Source organism: Ruditapes philippinarum, unplaced genomic scaffold (genome assembly GCF_026571515.1).
Source record: "Ruditapes philippinarum isolate M1 unplaced genomic scaffold, ASM2657151v2 ctg15231_1_1_1_1, whole genome shotgun sequence".
In the NCBI taxonomy this organism is placed as follows: domain Eukaryota; kingdom Metazoa; phylum Mollusca; class Bivalvia; order Venerida; family Veneridae; genus Ruditapes; species Ruditapes philippinarum.
The window spans coordinates 1-18036 of NW_026858024.1; the positions used below are offsets into that span (position 1 = coordinate 1).

The following is an 18036-nucleotide window of genomic DNA, read 5'->3' on the forward strand; positions in this document are numbered from 1 at the left end:
TAAAAAGTCTGAATATTTTTTATTAGTTAAGTTGATCTTTAAAAAATACGCGATACCGGAGGTCTCGCACAAAACTTTATAATTCGTGTTTCTATATTTTCACAGAAAGTTTCAGACTTTAACACTGTTTAACACACGCAAGGAGTTAAATGTATTCTTTCTCTGAATATTGAATAGAGGCTCCTGATGCATTTACAAATTTAAGAATTTGAAAGAAAATTTAACGCGCCCGTAGGGAGGTCGGGAGATCGGTTATTTGAAACTAAAGCACCCCAACCAAAACAAATCTGGATTTGTGTCTGAAAATGCCAGAAGTGATATATAAATACATGTATACAAACTGTAAAACATATTTCAAAATGTGTTGATTAAATTATTTAGACAAAATCCAAAGTATCTATACGTGATGATGATAATAAAACTGATGATGCACTAAGTGAAGGTCCAGAAACCAGACGAGAATGCAGAGATGTTGTCTTCTTGTGTCTCTTCTCCGTGTTTACTATTGGAATGGTATAACATGTCTTCTATAAGTTGTACTCTCCGTTAAAGTTCTGCGAATATTTAATTGTAAAGTTTTCGTCTCCATTTAATTAATAAAAACATTATTATGGTAGTGTTATTAAGATAAGGCCATGTTTTGTATGGACATTTCGACCGACCATTGTAAGATATGAGATTTGTCTTAAGGTACATTGAACTATATCAATATAGATACAGAGTATATATAAAACATGTTAATATTAACACAAAATAAGTTTTTAAAATCTCTTCTCATACTTTATGTAAAATGTAAATAAATCAATCTTTTGCATAATAATATTTTAAATACGAAACTATTTTAATTAAAAAGTCAACATACCTACCGCTTCAATAGACTTTGATACTCTTTTTTTTTTAATTAATCATATGATATATAGGGTTTGGTGTCGTGGAGAGCTGTCACTATTGGTAACCCGTACAGACTAGTGTATGGTATAGATAGTTACGGGAATATTTGTAACCAGGACAACAAGATTATTGACGGTGTTATACCAACTCTCACTGGGATAGACCTCAGAGGCATACCGTAAGATGATCAATTGTTATAAGTTTGGTGATAAAAAATCGACGTTGTGATGTTATGTACGGAAGCACAGAGGGGGCATTCCGATTTTTTTCATGTCCTGTCTCGTGGCCACGAAATATAACTAAGAAAAACAACAACAAAAACAAAATGCTATCTCGTGGCTACGAGATATAATTCAGAAAAAAAGGAAAAATCTTTTTCCCACGATATTCAACTAAGGAAAAAAACAACAACAAAACCCCCGAAAAATCCCTATCTCGTGGCCATTTTTTTTTATTTATGTCTCGTGGCCACGAGATTGGAAAAGAAAAAAAAATCGGAATGCCCCCTCTGTGCTTCCGTAGTTATGTAATCTTAAGGAAATAACTTTTCAACAACAACAACAACAAACACAAAAACACACACAGTTGAAGTGTTCATGTATGAAGTTATAGTAAAAAACTAAACTAAGAAAATAAAAGAACATTGTGTCAAAGTATATTGCATTTCAATGAACAAAGCATGTATTTTTATTCCAGAAACCTATTCAATTTTGAAGACTCTATAGTTACCAATGTCGTTTCCACGGTCCAAGGTAACGTCAAATCTACGAAAATATGTGTTTCAAAATGTCCATCCACGGCTATCAACTCTGTTTTGGATATGCAAAACTTAGCAAATATCAACAATTCTAGGCTATGTGTGTATGACATTAAACCCTCCGCTTACTTTGACGGATCATCAGGTACATCCGGGTGCCCGGCGTTACCAATTACACCACAGTAAGTGGGTTTCAATGAATTTCACCTTACATTTTAACCCATTACTTCATACACACGCCTTTTAACGCCTTTTTCACCCCCCCCCCCTTTTGTTGTCTCTAATGGTGAAAAAATGCCTTATTTAGGCCCCCAACACTTGTTTTTGTTTGAGAAATGTTGTTAAAAAAAGTGACCACTTTTTCGGCGCGGCCCCCCAACCAAAAGATACATCAGGGGGTTGCCAGAAGGGGGATGTGCCCCCTTCAGTTTGGGGGGTTTGAAGGGGGGCGGAGTCTCCCTCATCGCCAAGAAAATTTTGGACTTGTGAGAGGCTATAAATAACCCCAGATTGGTCATAAGGTAACGTGTAACCAACGCTGAAAAGCATTTGACTCTATCTCAATCCATTGAGAAGTTGCAGCATTTTGAAATCAATTATGATGGAAAAAATCAACGCAAAATAGTGATTTTTGGCAATTTTGAGATGTCCCCTCGTTGCCATGGTAACAGAAAATTTAAGCCTGAGCATGTTGTTTCAAGGTCAATGGTCCAGTCAACATTTGTGCCAAGTTTGATTAGTATTGAAGCAGTTTTTATAGTATTATAGCAATTTGAACTTGTAGCGGGAGACTTTTCAATGAAAACAGCCATTTTTCACAAAATGCTCATGAAGTAATGGGTTAATCATACGATGAAAATTTTAGCATTGGGCCTTTAATCCATGAATGAAAATAACTTTTCAGATATGTATATTCATATATCTTTATAGGAGAGTATGATTAAACAATTTTGTGAAATCGTTTTAATTTCTTGCATTTATGGATTTTATTAGAAATGTAGTTTCATAAATTTTTCATTACAGAGAAGAGTTTTTATACCGATGTATTCCTGCGTCCGTTACAAAAAGAATTGACCATGTTACCTCCGCCATTAACAGTCTTCTTAATGTCATAGAAGAAAATCTTGTCGAGGTATCTAAACACTTTTATCTTTACACAATGTCAATGTCACATTTGAGCCAACATTTCAAAAGCTGACCCATTGGTGTCTTGTAAGACCGTATGGAATTACGAGATTGTAAGGTTCCATACTGGCGCCATAACATTTACGAGTAATTAGCTTTGTACAATGTTAACGTTTTGCTTTACATGAACAAAATAAGACATTTTCTTTGTTACTGACATTTTATTTTGTATCAGTATGGCCACTGACCTGTCGTTCTCACTCATGTTTTAAAGAAACGAAAAACAAAAAGGAGCTAATTAAAATAGCATAGTAAAAACTTACAACTGACTTCATGAAATCATTGAAGAGACAGCTGTTGTATATAGGGCGTGTAATATACATTTTTAAAAGGTATATGATGATTTTAGAACATTCATCACTATAATGATAACTTTATTTCAGAAAGGAGCAAGCGACATTCAGAATACATGGTTTGAAATGAGTCTCCTTTGTGCACTGGCTGTCGGTATGAAACTTATCTTTAACACTGCTAGTTTTTATATGCTATACAGTATCAATATTCAACAATAGCATGAGGTTAGTATACATTTTTAAGTACAATACTAAATTCTATTGGACGAGTACACAGCTGTCAGACGTATATTGGACGAGGCATCAGCCGAGCTTAGCTGTGTACGATGTCCAATATAAACAGTATTGTGTTCATCCTTGTATAATGACCTCCTATTTCACACTACCAATATTTTTACATTTGATAGAACTTTTTAACTGCCAGTACAATAAGGATATGATATAAACTTTTCGGATCGGGTTTTGATCTTATATGTTATCATAATATTATTGCCTTTTATTATATGCCCGAAAGAATTTCGGTCATATTATGTTATACCCACTGGCGTCCGTCCGTCCGTCCGAGCAAACATTTTGGGTTTAGGGGCTATATAACAGTAAAGAGAACAAAAGAGAACAATAGGTTCATTCCGTGATCAAAGGGTTTATGGGCTAGTAGCCCTTAAGAAAACAAAGAAAATAGCAAAGAAAATAGCCCCTAAACCCAAAATGTTGGAACGTACGCACTTCCGTCTGTCCGCACTCACAGGAGAGTAATTATGTGGCTAGAGGGACAATAGGTAACTGTTCTTTCTCTTTGATGTCATTCATTCCGTAATGCTTTTATGTGGCTATTTTCTTTTGTGTGGCTAAAAAGAACAATAGAGAGAACAATAGAGTAGCCACATAATTACTCTCCTTTTAGAACGTCCGTCCTTCCGTCTTTCTGTCCGTCCATTGCGATTTGGTTTCCGGAGCATAACTTAAGTTCCATTTGGCCCAGAATATTCAAACTTCATAGGATGATTGTCCAAATTAGGTAGAAGACCCGTATTGATTTTGGGGTCACAAGGTCAAAGGTCAAGGTCACTTTTACATTAAAACTGAAAACAGTTTCCGGAGCATAACTTAACTTTCATTTGGCCCACAATATTCAAACTTCATAGGATGATTGTCCATATTGGGTAGAAGACCCCTATTGATTTTGGGTCACAAGGCCAAAGGTCAAGGTCACTATTACCTGAAAACAGTTTCCGGAGCATAACTTAAGTTCCATTTGGCCCACAGTATTCAAATTTCATAGGATGATTGTCCATATTGGGTAGAAGATCGCTATTGATTTTGGGGTCACACGGTCAAAGGTCAGAGTCACTATTACCTTAAAACTGAAAACAGTTTCCGGAGCATAACTTAAGTTACATTTGGCCCACAGTGTTCAAACTTCATAGGATGATTGTCAATATTGGGTATAAGACCCATATTGATTTTGGGGTCACAAGGTCAAAGGTCAAGGTCACCATTACTTAGAAATTGAAAACAGTTTCTGGAGCACAACTTCAGTTCCATTTGGCCCACAATATTTAAACTACATAGGTTGATTGTCCATATTGGGTGAAAGACTCCTATTTGGTTTTGGGGCCACAAGGTCAAAGGTCAAGGTGACTATTACCTTAAAACTGAAAACAGTTTCCGGAACATAACTTAAATACCATTTGACCCACAGTGTTCAAATTTCATAGTATGATTGTCCATATTGGGTAGAAGACCCCTATTGATTTTGGGGACACAAGGTCAAAGGTCAAGGTCACTATTACCTTAAAACTGAAAACAGTTTCCGGGGCATAACTTAAGTTCCATTTGGCCCACAGTGTTCAAACTTCATAGGAGGATTGTTATTTGAAGGAGGTAATACTTTATTAAATTACCATGTCTTACAAATGCTTCATCTTTAATAAAAAAAATCACTTTCGGGCATATAATGCTCCGTTTAGCGGTGCTCTTGTGTAAAATAATTTTTAAATTTCAATTTGCACACATAATGGACGGCCAAAAGTGAAGATATTTTGTTTCTTTCTTCGATACGATCGTGGGTCTTGAAAAACTATGTATTCATATTTTGTGGCGTTTATAACTGTATCATATGGATCATTCATGTCAATCTCATATTGTATGAAATGGTTTTTACTTATTGAATGTGTAACATCTTCGAACATTGGTCACATTTCACTGTTTTCCATATTATTATTATATTAAAATATGCTGCTTGCAAAACCAGGTTGCCTTAATATTGAATAAGAGAAACTATAAGAACAGTTGAAATGTATTCAATCCACTAACTGAGAATCACTTTTTTTAATGTTTATGAATTGAAAATAAAAACAGTTTTCAGGTTCGTGTACACAATAAACATAAAACAGCAGCAATATTTTCTTTTCATGTTGGCAGTGGTGTCAGTAGTTTTAGCTCTCCTGCTTCAGTTTGTGGCATGGTTTATCGTTTGGTTGATGGTGGTTTCTATGGTTATAGGAACTCTTGTGGCAACAATCCTTTGCTGGTATGTTATCCACATACATTAGATATTCATAATTTCTTAAAGCAGCTGCATTGTCCCGTTGTCGTGAATATTATCTATTATACATGTATTAGGGTGATAGGAAATGCATGTACAAAAATGATATTTATATATATATTATCTTAAATAAGATCTGGACAACGTTCACAACTAAAAGCTTTTCGTAATTAAAATTCATCCACAGTAATTCTTTTTGTTGACTAAGTCTTTTTAATGCATACTACGGAAGCGTCCTGGTGCCAATTCATAATGTTCTACAAAAAAATAAACTCCTACGTAGGAGATAAAATAGCCTAATTAGGAGTTTGTAACTCCTACGTAGGACTTTTAAACTCCTACGTAGGACTTTATAACTCCTACGTAGGACTTTATAACTCCTACGTAGGACTTTATAACTCCTACGTAGGAGATAAAAAAGCCTAATTAGGAGTTTATAACTCCTACGTAGGACTTTTAAACTCCTACGTAGGACTTTTTAACTCCTACGTAGGACTTTTTAACTCCTACGTAGGACTTTATAACTCCTACGTAGGAGATAAAAAAGCCTAATTAGGAGTTTATAACTCCTACGTAGGACTTTTAAACTCCTACGTAGGACTTTATAACTCCTACGTAGGACTTTATAACTCCTACGTAGGAGATAAAAAAGCCTAATTAGGAGTTTATAACTCCTACGTAGGACTTTTAAACTCCTACGTAGGACTTTTTAACTCCTACGTAGGACTTTTTAACTCCTACGTAGGACTTTATAACTCCTACGTAGGAGATAAAAAAGCCTAATTAGGAGTTTATAACTCCTACGTAGGACTTTTAAACTCCTACGTAGGACTTTTAAACTCCTACGTAGGACTTTATAACTCCTACGTAGGACTTTAAAACTCCTACGTAGGAGATAAAAAAGCCTAATTAGGAGTTTATAAGTCCTACGTAGGACTTTATGACTTTATAAGAAATGCATACAGAATGCTTTGCAAATCTCAACATTCCGGACCGGTATATCGGCGAAGGAACAAGACACTTACCCCCCCCCTCAAATCTTAAATATAGAGGACATTTCACCTTTGGTTCATACAGAATTTATTTAAGTTTGGTTGTGTAGGAAGCTATAAGCTTATAGACACACTTTCGAATCCGTTCCTGGAACCAACCAGTACGTACTTAGCAATGAGTGTAAAGTTTCTTGCTCAAGGAAACAACGGCTTGCGCCTAACGGGGTTTGAACCCATGCGGCTAGCGATCATTAAGCTACTAGTCACACGGCCATACCGCAACACTTCACCTTTTCAATAAAGTGTCTCAGGTTTCTAGAGTGTACAGTGTTTTAGGGTGAGGTGTCTGTAAGCATTGGCGATGTATCCCGTAAAATTGCGTTACAGCTATTCGAAAAAAACTTACTCGACATCAAGCATATATATCAAAATTTTAAAAGGCTTTAATGATTACGATTTCAATACGAACTAGCTGAAGAAAACGAGCAATTTATCCATTTTCGGCCGTTTCAAATGATTAAATCCTTATAGGGGACAGGGGGGGGGGTAGTGAAGTGTATTGTTCCTGCTCAGTAAAGTTTAAGAAGATAACGGTTTACGGAGCATCATGCATGCATATGTTTAATAATGAATTACATTGTATATCCTCCTTTGAACAAAGTTTAACCCATACATTTTGTGTACATGTGTATAATAAATATAACTAAACGTACATAATACGGAATCATCGTTTAATATATGCAGAGAATGACAAAATCATCTCTGGCTACAGACTAAAGGTATTTACTAAAGTGGCTTGCCACAATTACAACTTGACACATATGAGCCGCGCCATGAGAAAACCAACATAGTGGGTTTGCGACCAGCATGGATCCAGACCAGCCTGCGCATCCGCGCAGTCTGATCAGGATCCATGCTATTCGCTATCAGTTTCTCTACTTGTAATAGGGTTTGTAAGCGAACAGCATGGATCCTGATCAGACTGCGCGGATGCGCAGGCTGGTCTGGATCCATGCTGGTCGCAAATGCACTATGTTGGTTTTGTCATGGCGCGGCTCATATAATTTATTTTCCTACATAATATGCTATCTTAAGTTATACTCTAGCATACATGTCCGTCGAACTCTGTGCTTTCAGTTCTTTGATATGTATTCTACGTAGGAGTTATAAAGTCCTACGTAGGAGTTTTAAAGTCCTAATTAGGCTTTTTTATCTCCTACGTAGGAGTTATAAAGTCCTACGTAGGAGTTTAAAAGTCCTACGTAGGAGTTATAAACTCCTAATTAGGCTTTTTTATCTCCTACGTAGGAGTTATAAAGTCCTACGTAGGAGTTACAAAGTCCTACGTAGGACTTATAAAGTCCTACGTAGGAGTTATAAAGTCCTACGTAGGAGTTTTAAAGTCCTAATTAGGCTTTTTTATCTCCTACGTAGGAGTTATAAAGTCCTACGTAGGAGTTTAAAAGTCCTACGTAGGAGTTATAAACTCCTAATTAGGCTTTTTTATCTCCTACGTAGGAGTTATAAAGTCCTACGTAGGAGTTACAAAGTCCTACGTAGGACTTATAAAGTCCTACGTAGGAGTTATAAAGTCCTACGTAGGACTTACAAAGTCCTACGTAGGAGTTTAAAAGTCCTACGTAGGAGTTATAAAGTCCTACGTAGGACTTACAAAGTCCTACGTAGGAGTTTAAAAGTCCTATGTAGGAGTTACAAACTCCTAATTAGGCTTTTTTATCTCCTACGTAGGAGTTAATTTTTTTTATAGAACATTATGAATTGGCACCAGGACGCTTCCGTAGCATACTTCGTGCAATTAATGGTATGTTTCATAATGCAAAATCTCCGTTATTCTCGTTATTTACTCGTACATGTTATTATGATAAAAATAGATGTTTATAGACTAGACTTACATTTTGTATTAGAACAAAGATACCGAAACATGGCATTTTTGCAGGTACCATTATTATTATTTACGGAAAAGTTTGGACGCTATGCAGGCTGGTGACGCAAGCGTTCACATGAAAAAGAAAGTACGTGACTGGCTGATAGGATCAATTTGTGTGACAGTATTTACAGTGAGTTATTTTCTATCATCCGTTTCTTAAGGAGTATGTGAGCGGCCAGTCAAGATTATTCGGTGTGACAGTCATATCAGTTATTTTTACTATCCGATCATTAATTGGTACGTGACTGCCTAACATAATCATTTCAATTTAATGTATCCAATTATAAATCAATGTACATTTGTATTAAAAATTTTATGGACAGTATGAGATAGAACTGTTGAGAAGGGTAAAATGACAATTTTTTTAATGCGTTTATCGATAATGAATACATCATTAAGTAAATCACTAACGCATAAAATATTATTTGCATATCTAACAATTTAAAGGAACTCCAGTGAGGTTTATAAGTCTAAAAACATAACATTTTAATTTTTCACATAGATAAACACGAGCACTTTAAACAGAAATTTAAATTCAATATAACTAAGAAATATACAAGAAATACATTGAAAATCGTATGATTGTGCTATTCTAAGTCCAATTTGATTGAAAAGCGTTTAAACGCTTTTCAGTTTTGGGTCATTTTTCACTATTATAATAATTACTCTGGAAAAAACGGTGCGAGCTAATGATCTGAAAATTTGCACATAAGTTATTAGTATAGATCCACATCAAATGGAGTATTAATCTCAAAAAATTATTTCCAGTCCCGTCATGTCAAAAAACCTCAGTGGAGTCCCTTTAACAATTGTTCCAAGTACTAAAAGTAAAATATCAATTTATTTTTTTTTATTTCCAGATTGTTGTTTTGTTGATTATTCTGGCCTTAAGGAAACATTTAAAACTGGTATGGTGTTCAAATCTTTGCTTATTTTGTTACTATTATCCATATTGAATATATTATTTTTATTGTTTTATGATGAATAAATGTACGTTACAAGTTGGTAACGATATATTCATGAATGCACATCTGATATAATTATAATCTCTTCATTGTCATTCAAATATATCACATGAACTGAATAGATTAAAAGGCACATATTTGACGTCTGACAATATGCTGAGTGAAATATTTGCGCATGCTTGACAAGAGGGTGAAAGGACGATAGTATAGCGCGACAGTACGCGACCATCGTACTGTCGTATTGACACCATCATACTGTCAACACCGTACTGTCTTTAGCCCTAACGGGACACCATACATGCAATAAAGTATTCGTGTTTTTTCTTTTAGTAACTTTTGGATATGTTTTTTCCGGTTGAACTGTAAGCATGTGGATTATAGGTAATATTCTGTACTATATGTTTTAGGTAGAAGAATTATTTCGCCAAGCCGGTAAAGCCATTAGAAGTATGCCGTTTCTTTTGATCCATCCTTTTATGGTACTATATATATACTTTATAAGTATTTATTTCATTTCATTATTTACTGATTAAACATTGTGGATAAGATGTTAAGTACTTTAATAAGTAATATAGCATTTCAAATTAAAGTTATATTTACTTCTTACACAATTTATACATATATACACATGGCAAATAAGTATTGTTTTAATTTATACATTGTTATTTAATGAATATGGTGTATATGGTGTCCCTTTTTGGACCAGTTAATTTGTCGACCGTGTAACTTTAATCGTAAATGTCGCAAAAGTATCCTCGTAAAATGTTAAATCTCGCTACTGTATCTATCTTATAAAATGAAAAGGAAAAATAAGTCAAAATCAGGCGAAGACTGGTGACATTGAAAATATCACACCATATTATGAATAACAATATACATTCATTAAATTGTACTCGCATTTGAAGAGGTAGGATCGGAATAATTACTTTTAAAGAAAAAAATATTCATTTCTTTCATTGCAGACATTAATATGTCTTGGAGGAACATTTGGATGTCTGGTGTGGGTATTATTGTATATTGAAACAGCAGGTATGATGTTGATAAACATATATACATATAACCATGTAAAATCTTGTTGTTGTTGTTTCCTTAAAGAAACATACCTAAAATGTAAACTACCGTCATGAAATTAACACCATTTTGTCTCTCCGATTTTAAATAATATTTTTTAAATAAAGCTGTTGTCACACTTTGAATTACCGTCATTGTTACTTTCCTTCCGGCATTTTAATTTATCACTTCCGTATTTCTGCAGGTACCCCGGTAGTTGACCAAGTCACAAAGACAGTAGAATATGTACCGGACAAAATCTTAACAGTATGTTGTTCTTTTTTAATAACAATCTCCTTCATTTTGTACAAATATGAAAGGAAACAATATATTGACTTTTATTAGATTTTGTTTTCATCTTAATGCATATCTTCCGTTGAATAAACTGTACACATAACAATACCGATACATTTTAGTTCAATACAAGAAATTTATGATGATTTAAAGTCGAAGTGTTCACTTAAATCCATAAAACTTATGAAATTACATAAAACCCCTTTTTTTGTTTATATTCTGACCAAACAAATATTTCCTTCTTTTAGTTACAGTACATGCATATTCCTATATTCCATTTTTTTCAGGTATTAAAATGGTATTATATATTCGGGATAATCTGGATAGTTCAGGTTATATTGGCGTGTCACAAGATGACTGTGGCGGGAGCTGTAGTCAAATGGTATTTCACCAGGTAAGCACCATTGTATTATCATTGTCTTAATGACAAGTTCCATCGTTGAAAAAAAAAAATAGAAGTCAAGGCATTAGAAATTGTCCGTTAATATCCAAAATGGCATTCGTTAAATTGATATGATTTGTTTCAGCAGGTCAAATAATATTCATTTGCTCGATGTACATCATATTGTTACATTACTTTTATCCGTATAACTTATATATCTATCATTTCCTTTGTTTATTTTTTCAGAGAGTTCAACTCGTATTTGAATCTATTTATTTGACAAAACCAACATAATGGGTTTGCGACCAGTATGGATCCAGACCAGCCTGCGCATCCGCGCAGTCTGATCAGGATCCATGCTGTTCGCTTACAAACCATATAACAAGTAGAAAAACTGATAGCGAACAGCATGGATCTTGATCAGACTGCGCGGATGCGCAGGCTGGTCTGGATCCATGCTGGTCGCAAACCCATTATGTTGGTTTTGTTATGGCTCGGCTCATATCTTAAATACTAATTTAATACTGTAATTATTGATATGCTTGTTGTCTGTTTGCTTACAGAGATAAAGAGAAACTTTCTTTGCCAGTTGCTCGATCCATGTGGCATGTTATAAGGTAGATGAACATATTAAATATAATATTTACCTAAATACTTGTTTTGATCTCCTGAATTGTTTAATAATCCATGTTGATACATTAAGTAGGTCTACAGCATTAGGTAGTTTAATTGTGTTTGGTAACATTCTATTCTTTAAATTGATAGTTCTAGGCATTTCATACATTACAGTCATTTACAGTCATTTACAGTCATTTACAGTCATGACCAACAAGATATAGGACAATGTAAACAACCCGTGTATCTCACAAATAGCAATAATTAAAATATAATGCTAATAAATAAGATAAACATTTTACAAAATTGGCGAGTCACCTCTCATACATTCAAATTTATTATTTGAAATTTAAAAATGTAAATCTTCAAATTATTTGTTTTTCAGATACCATTTTGGCTCCATAGCTCTAGGATCGCTTATAATAACTTTCGTTATGTTTGTAAGAATGGTATTATCTTTTATAGAAAACAGGTGAGCCTTGGAAGTAACTATATGAACATGTATTTAGTTTTATTAAATTAGTTTACTTCAATTTTCTAATGATATTTTATTTACGATTGCATGCTTTTAATAATAATTGACGGGGGAAAAATGAAAACCAATAATGATATCGAACTTATAAATACAAAACAAATATTGTATCCTAATCAACGAAAATATTTTAAAAAATTGAGATTTACAGTAAATCATGTTTTTTTTTTTAATAAGACTTTCCAGGTGGACTTTCCTGTGAACGGAAAATTGATCATAATGCCTTGTCGAAAAAGTTTTTCTGTAATGTAACATTAAATCACACAATTGATTAATAAATTGATAAATTACCGCAATAAATAAATGGTTCAATCTTTTGTAAACTCGCCTCCGTTCTCATACTTCTTTGGCGCCTGTTATTGAAGCGTTTTTATTATTGAAGTGTTTTCTGTTATTGATGCGTTTTCTGTTATTGAAGTGTTTTCTGTTATTGAAGTGTTTTCTGTTATTGAAGTGTTTTCTGTTATTGAAGTGTTTTCTGTTATTGATGCGTTTTCTGTTATTGAAGTGTTTTCTTGTATTCCAGACTTCGAGGTGGTACTAACCCCGTTGTAGTATTTCTGTTGAAATGTTTAAAGTGTTGTCTATGGTGCTTCGAAAAATTCTTGAAATTTCTCAACAACAATGCTTACATCGAGATAGGTGAGATTGACCAAAATGCAAATGTCATCAAGACAATAATATCCTTTTGACCTGATTTTACCCGCCCCGTTGATATGTCAAATATTCAGTTAATTAAAAAAATAAAAAATGCCAGAAAACAACAAATGTTCTTCAAAATTATGTGTGAGGCAATGTTTTAATATGGAAAACCTCGATTTTGGGTAATTCCAAGATTTTCATTTTCTGTTTAGTTCAAGAAATATTTAATTTTATCGGTAGGGAAAAAAACATGTTCATACAACAATAACTTTCATTTTTACTTTATCCATTTTAATTGCAGCTATACACGGACATGGATTTTGTAAGGCGGCACGTCAGGCATTTCATGTTGTCTTGACAAACACATTAAGACTTGCAGCCATCAATTCTGTTGGTGATTTTGTATTGTTTATTGGCAAAATTGCAACCGTCGCTGTTATCACTATTGTTGGTATTGAATTTATCTCAGTAAGTTTTAATTTCATTGATTCTTTTTTTCTTAATTTCCCTTTTTAAATCGTTTTTCTTTTGTACTGCATAGTTTATGTAAATAGTAACAAAAAAGTGTTTTATTCTAACGGGCATTGTATTGCAAAAATCTTTTATATATCATGATAATGTCAAGTTTTAAGTACAATAAACTCTATTAAAATACTTTGCTAGATAACATACATACTAAAAAGATGTAACGTTATAAGAATAAATAATTAAATTTCGTTTATATAAGATCATACTTGTATTTTTCAGGTACAGAAAGATATACATTTTGTTTGGTTACCAGTAGCTTTGGTTGCAATATTTGCATATTTTATAGCTGGGTGTTTCATGTCTGTTTACGAGGTATGTTTTAGTAAGAACAATTCTAGAAAAAAACAAAAACATTTTTTTTCCTAGAAAAAATACACGGAGTTCCTTTGCTATTATGTTTGTAAAGCAGTTTTAACTAGCCTGTGCACATTGTGCACAGCTTTTGTGATGGTAGCCGTTCGTCGTTATCTACAATTTTTTGAACCACAACTCTTCCTAAATCGATTGATGTAGCTTGTACAAACGTTAAAGCAATGATACGTATGTAGGTCATAATTCTGAGCAAATATAGACTTTGGAAATGCCTTTTCTAATCGTCTTCTCGGAAACTTTAATGATCAGTGCTTTGTTATTTGGTTTGTAGCATCACCTCTACGAAAGTCATATAAACCATGTACCTAGGGTCAAAATTGGTTCCTGTCCGGGGGTAACTTAGTTTATATATATAGACTTACATGGAAAAACAGATTCTTCTTGTGTTGAATTACAATATCAGGATCTAAGATATTTATCATTAAGACATCTATCTCAGGTGCAAACGTGAGCGATCCATTGCCATTATGGTCCTCTTGTTTAAATTAACAGAGATATCATGTAGATTCTTTTATATATCTTTTAACTTTCAAATTTTCAAATTTCATCATAAAATCTCAGAGACTGGCTACCGAGATTCAATCAGACCTAACGTAACGTCCTTTGAAATTACTAGATATATAACAACGTTACGTAACATTTACTGTTTTTCAGATGACAATCGACACCATCTTTATATGTTTCTGTGAAGATTCAGTGATGAATGACGGTGACAGCAAACCATTCTTTATGAGTGTTGGACTACAAGTAAGTCGTAAGCATGTTGATAGCGTTTTGCAGCTTTGTTTACACAATATTTTAATTTATAAATGTTTCAATTTCGTAATGAAATATAAGATATAAATTGTATGGATTGAGTAGGAAGTTAAAGCTTAAAATTTTTAAAAAGATTATAAAGGCTTTTTTTTTTTGAAAACCTCACTATTTAAATTGTTTCACGTTTAATTGTTTTCAATGTTTTTATTTTGGTGAATGATTTTTATTTTTTATTTTTTCAGAGATGTATGTCAGCAGGGCTAAAAAAAGAACAGCCGAAACAAAAAATATTAGAAGGAAAGACAACGGATGAAAAATCAGACAGCTAGAATAACCATCAAACAACAAAATGCTTTAAATTTAGTTGCCTTTGAATCCTACAAAAAATAATTAGATGATTAGTTAAATCGTGGTCTACCAACTGCTTAAATCGAGAATTATTGCCAGTTATGACTCTTTATTAAAGTTTACGTGAGGAAAAAAACATACGAATTGATAAATTACAAGGACAAAAATAATATCTCTCTCTAAAAAATTTTTTTAGATGGTTATCGGTGGCTAAATGGAATTATCATTGCCATACTTTATGAGCAGGTTGATCTTAATTTGAGCCGTGTCACGACAAAACCAACATAATGGGTTTGCGACCAGCATGGATCCAGACCAGCCTGCGCATCCGCGCAGTCTGATCAGGATCCATGCTGTTCGCTATCAGTTTCTCTACTTGTAATAGAGTTGGTCAGCGAACAGCGTGCATGGATCCTGATCAGACTGCGCGGATGCGCAGGCTGGTCTGGATCCATGCTGGTCGCAAACCCATTATGTTGGTTTTGTCGTGACGCGGCTCATTTATTTTATTTGTTTATTAATGCACAAGGATATACAACACATAAAATAAATCTAAATATTTGTAACATCTATTGAATGTATCTGTTAGTTCTCGAAGGAAACATTGTATAAATCAATTATCTGTCATAGTTTTCTGGAATCTCTGACAATGATAAAGTGAAGTGGATTTTTGTTTTTGTTTAAATTGTTATGGAGTTCACATTTTAAATAGTGATATTGCTGTCAATATTATGCATATTAATAAACTCCCTAATAATATTTTGCAAATACTTTGTAACAGAGCAAACTAATTCTTGAAGTGAACGTTTATATGTTAGTGAAGTATGTGTAATACTATATTACCTTTCATGCAAAAGCAATGTTAGATGCAGTAGAAAACAAATAGACTTGTACATTAATGAAAGACAAGAAACTGGTCAAATAAGACAAAAAAGTAATAAATATTTTCATATGAACACTACTGTATTCATTTCTTTTTAATATTTCTAACCAGTATTATCCAATCTAAACTTAAATTGCTTACAAAAAGGACGTTTTTAGGAAAATGCACCTACAGAAATCAAATATTCCCTGACTTTCCCCTGACAACTTATTCACAGTATATAAACGATTTGAACCCCAACCGGATCTTGTGAGAAGATGTAAGTGTCAGCCATTTACTGCCAATTAACTTGTTTAATATATTGGTATTTATGGACGTTAGATTAGTAAATCTATATGTATAACGTAGAAGAGAAACTTTATTTAACGTCTAAGTAATGCAACATATAAATGTTAGCATTAAGGTAGTTCTGGCTTCCAAAACTTTATAAGCCGCTAACATTTTTATTCTGGACCATGAAATAGAATGATAACCAAAAATGCATTTTCTCACACACAGAAACGCATACAAATGCTGTTAAACATACATCCATAAACAGTATATGAACTACGTAATAGAAAATAGAACAAAAACCAAGAGTTATCTTTCCTGGATTGCGTGCAAATGATATAACAACACAAATAACGTCGTTATCAAACTGTTATTGCTTTGCGATTTATTTTTAAAATTCTAACACCAATAAAAAGCTGGTGATTTGAGCTTCTTTTCAACATAAACTTCAACATTTCTTCTGACATAACTTTACACATGATTTATACTGAGATATGCAAATTTCACGTTTCAAATTTTTAAGTACATCTCAGTTTGCATATTTACAATACAAAAACATGAGACAGATACATTTGTATTAATAAAGATCGAGTCACATATGCGAGGCCAACACTGTATTAACATATAGATGTGAAAACATATTTGGGCTTATCATTAACGACCTAATGTAATACAAGAGAAAGATGCCAAACGCCTTGTCTGTAACGCTAAATTGAAATTTTGGCCTGATTATTGTTGTTTTGGTGTCATGACTTTTGATTGGTAAATTTGCTGGCTGTCAATGACACGTGTTTTATGTAAATATCAGCATTACTTGGTCAGACAAATTATGTCATAAAATTGCAAGAAAAGCATGCAGATTTAACGGATATTTACGGAAGAGCATTAGTGCCAGGTGTATGTTTTTTATTATCTCGAAATTTCGAGTTACTAACTCGAAATTTCGACTTACTTATCTCGAAATTTCGAGTTACTTATCTCGAAATTTTGACTTACTAATTTGAAATTTCGAGTTACTAACTCGAAATTTCGAGTTACTAACTCGAAATTTCGAGTTACTTATCTCGAAATTTCGAGTTAATAAGTCGAAATTTCGAGTTAGTAAGTCGAAATTTCGAGTTACTTATCTCGAAGTTTCGACTTATATTGCACGACTTTCATTGGTTACCGGTGAAAGCAAGGATTGAATTCAAGATACTTTCTTTTGTGTGTAGATGTTGCACATTGACAGAGCACATATACATTTAACAGAACAATTCAATAAAGTCAAATTGTCCACACATACTAAACATATCGATCCATCGCTTTTTTGTGGCGGGGGGGGGGGGGGGTAAATCACACTTTCCACATTTACGTGTTAACCGGATATTTCTTTTTCTAAAGCAGACATACAACCATCAAACGGAGATACAAGTCCATAACCCACCCTATTGTAAACTGTGCAACATTCATATGTTAAATAAGTTTTAAATGGCGTGTATACGCCAGTTAATCTGTCACGTTTCTTGATACTAATAATGTTTTTGTAACATTATTCATTATTTACTAAAACTTTGATTCATATTGTGTTGATAAAAGTTGATAAAAGTGGAACTTGTTGTTATATTCATGTTGGGAACAATATAAAAGCATCCGATTTTACGAGAAATATAGTCAGTCCAACAAATTTGACAAAGGCCCCAGCACCCCTATTTTGGCCACTCCGCGATACTTTCCTCAGATGTCCCACATGTGAAGTATAGGATCGTTTTATTCTCAGGGATGAGAAGAATGTGTTTAGTGAAA

General features: G+C 33.5%; 1 protein-coding gene across 1 annotated transcript; it reads left to right on the plus strand.

The window, feature by feature from the left end:
- The first annotated feature begins 15 nt into the window (after positions 1-15).
- On the plus strand, positions 16-16025 carry LOC132751862 (choline transporter-like protein 1). The gene is made up of 19 exons (XM_060742070.1): positions 16-513; positions 921-1069; positions 1588-1830; positions 2672-2780; positions 3217-3280; positions 5551-5659; positions 8624-8744; positions 9475-9522; positions 9987-10058; positions 10542-10608; positions 10835-10896; positions 11211-11317; positions 11869-11922; positions 12306-12392; positions 12979-13094; positions 13396-13562; positions 13842-13934; positions 14649-14741; positions 14993-16025. Exons 1-19 carry the CDS (start codon positions 511-513, stop codon positions 15077-15079), a joined length of 1851 nt encoding a protein of 616 aa, XP_060598053.1. The 5' UTR covers positions 16-510; the 3' UTR covers positions 15080-16025.
- Positions 16026-18036: the final 2011 nt, after the last annotated feature.

Bases quoted from the DNA above. Each gene is read 5' to 3' on its own strand.
- LOC132751862 (XM_060742070.1), top strand. The intron at 1,070-1,587 runs GTAAGATGATCA...TTTTTATTCCAG, and splicing joins ATAGACCTCAGAGGCATACC to AAACCTATTCAATTTTGAAG. The intron at 11,318-11,868 runs GTAAGCACCATT...GTTTGCTTACAG, and splicing joins GTCAAATGGTATTTCACCAG to AGATAAAGAGAAACTTTCTT.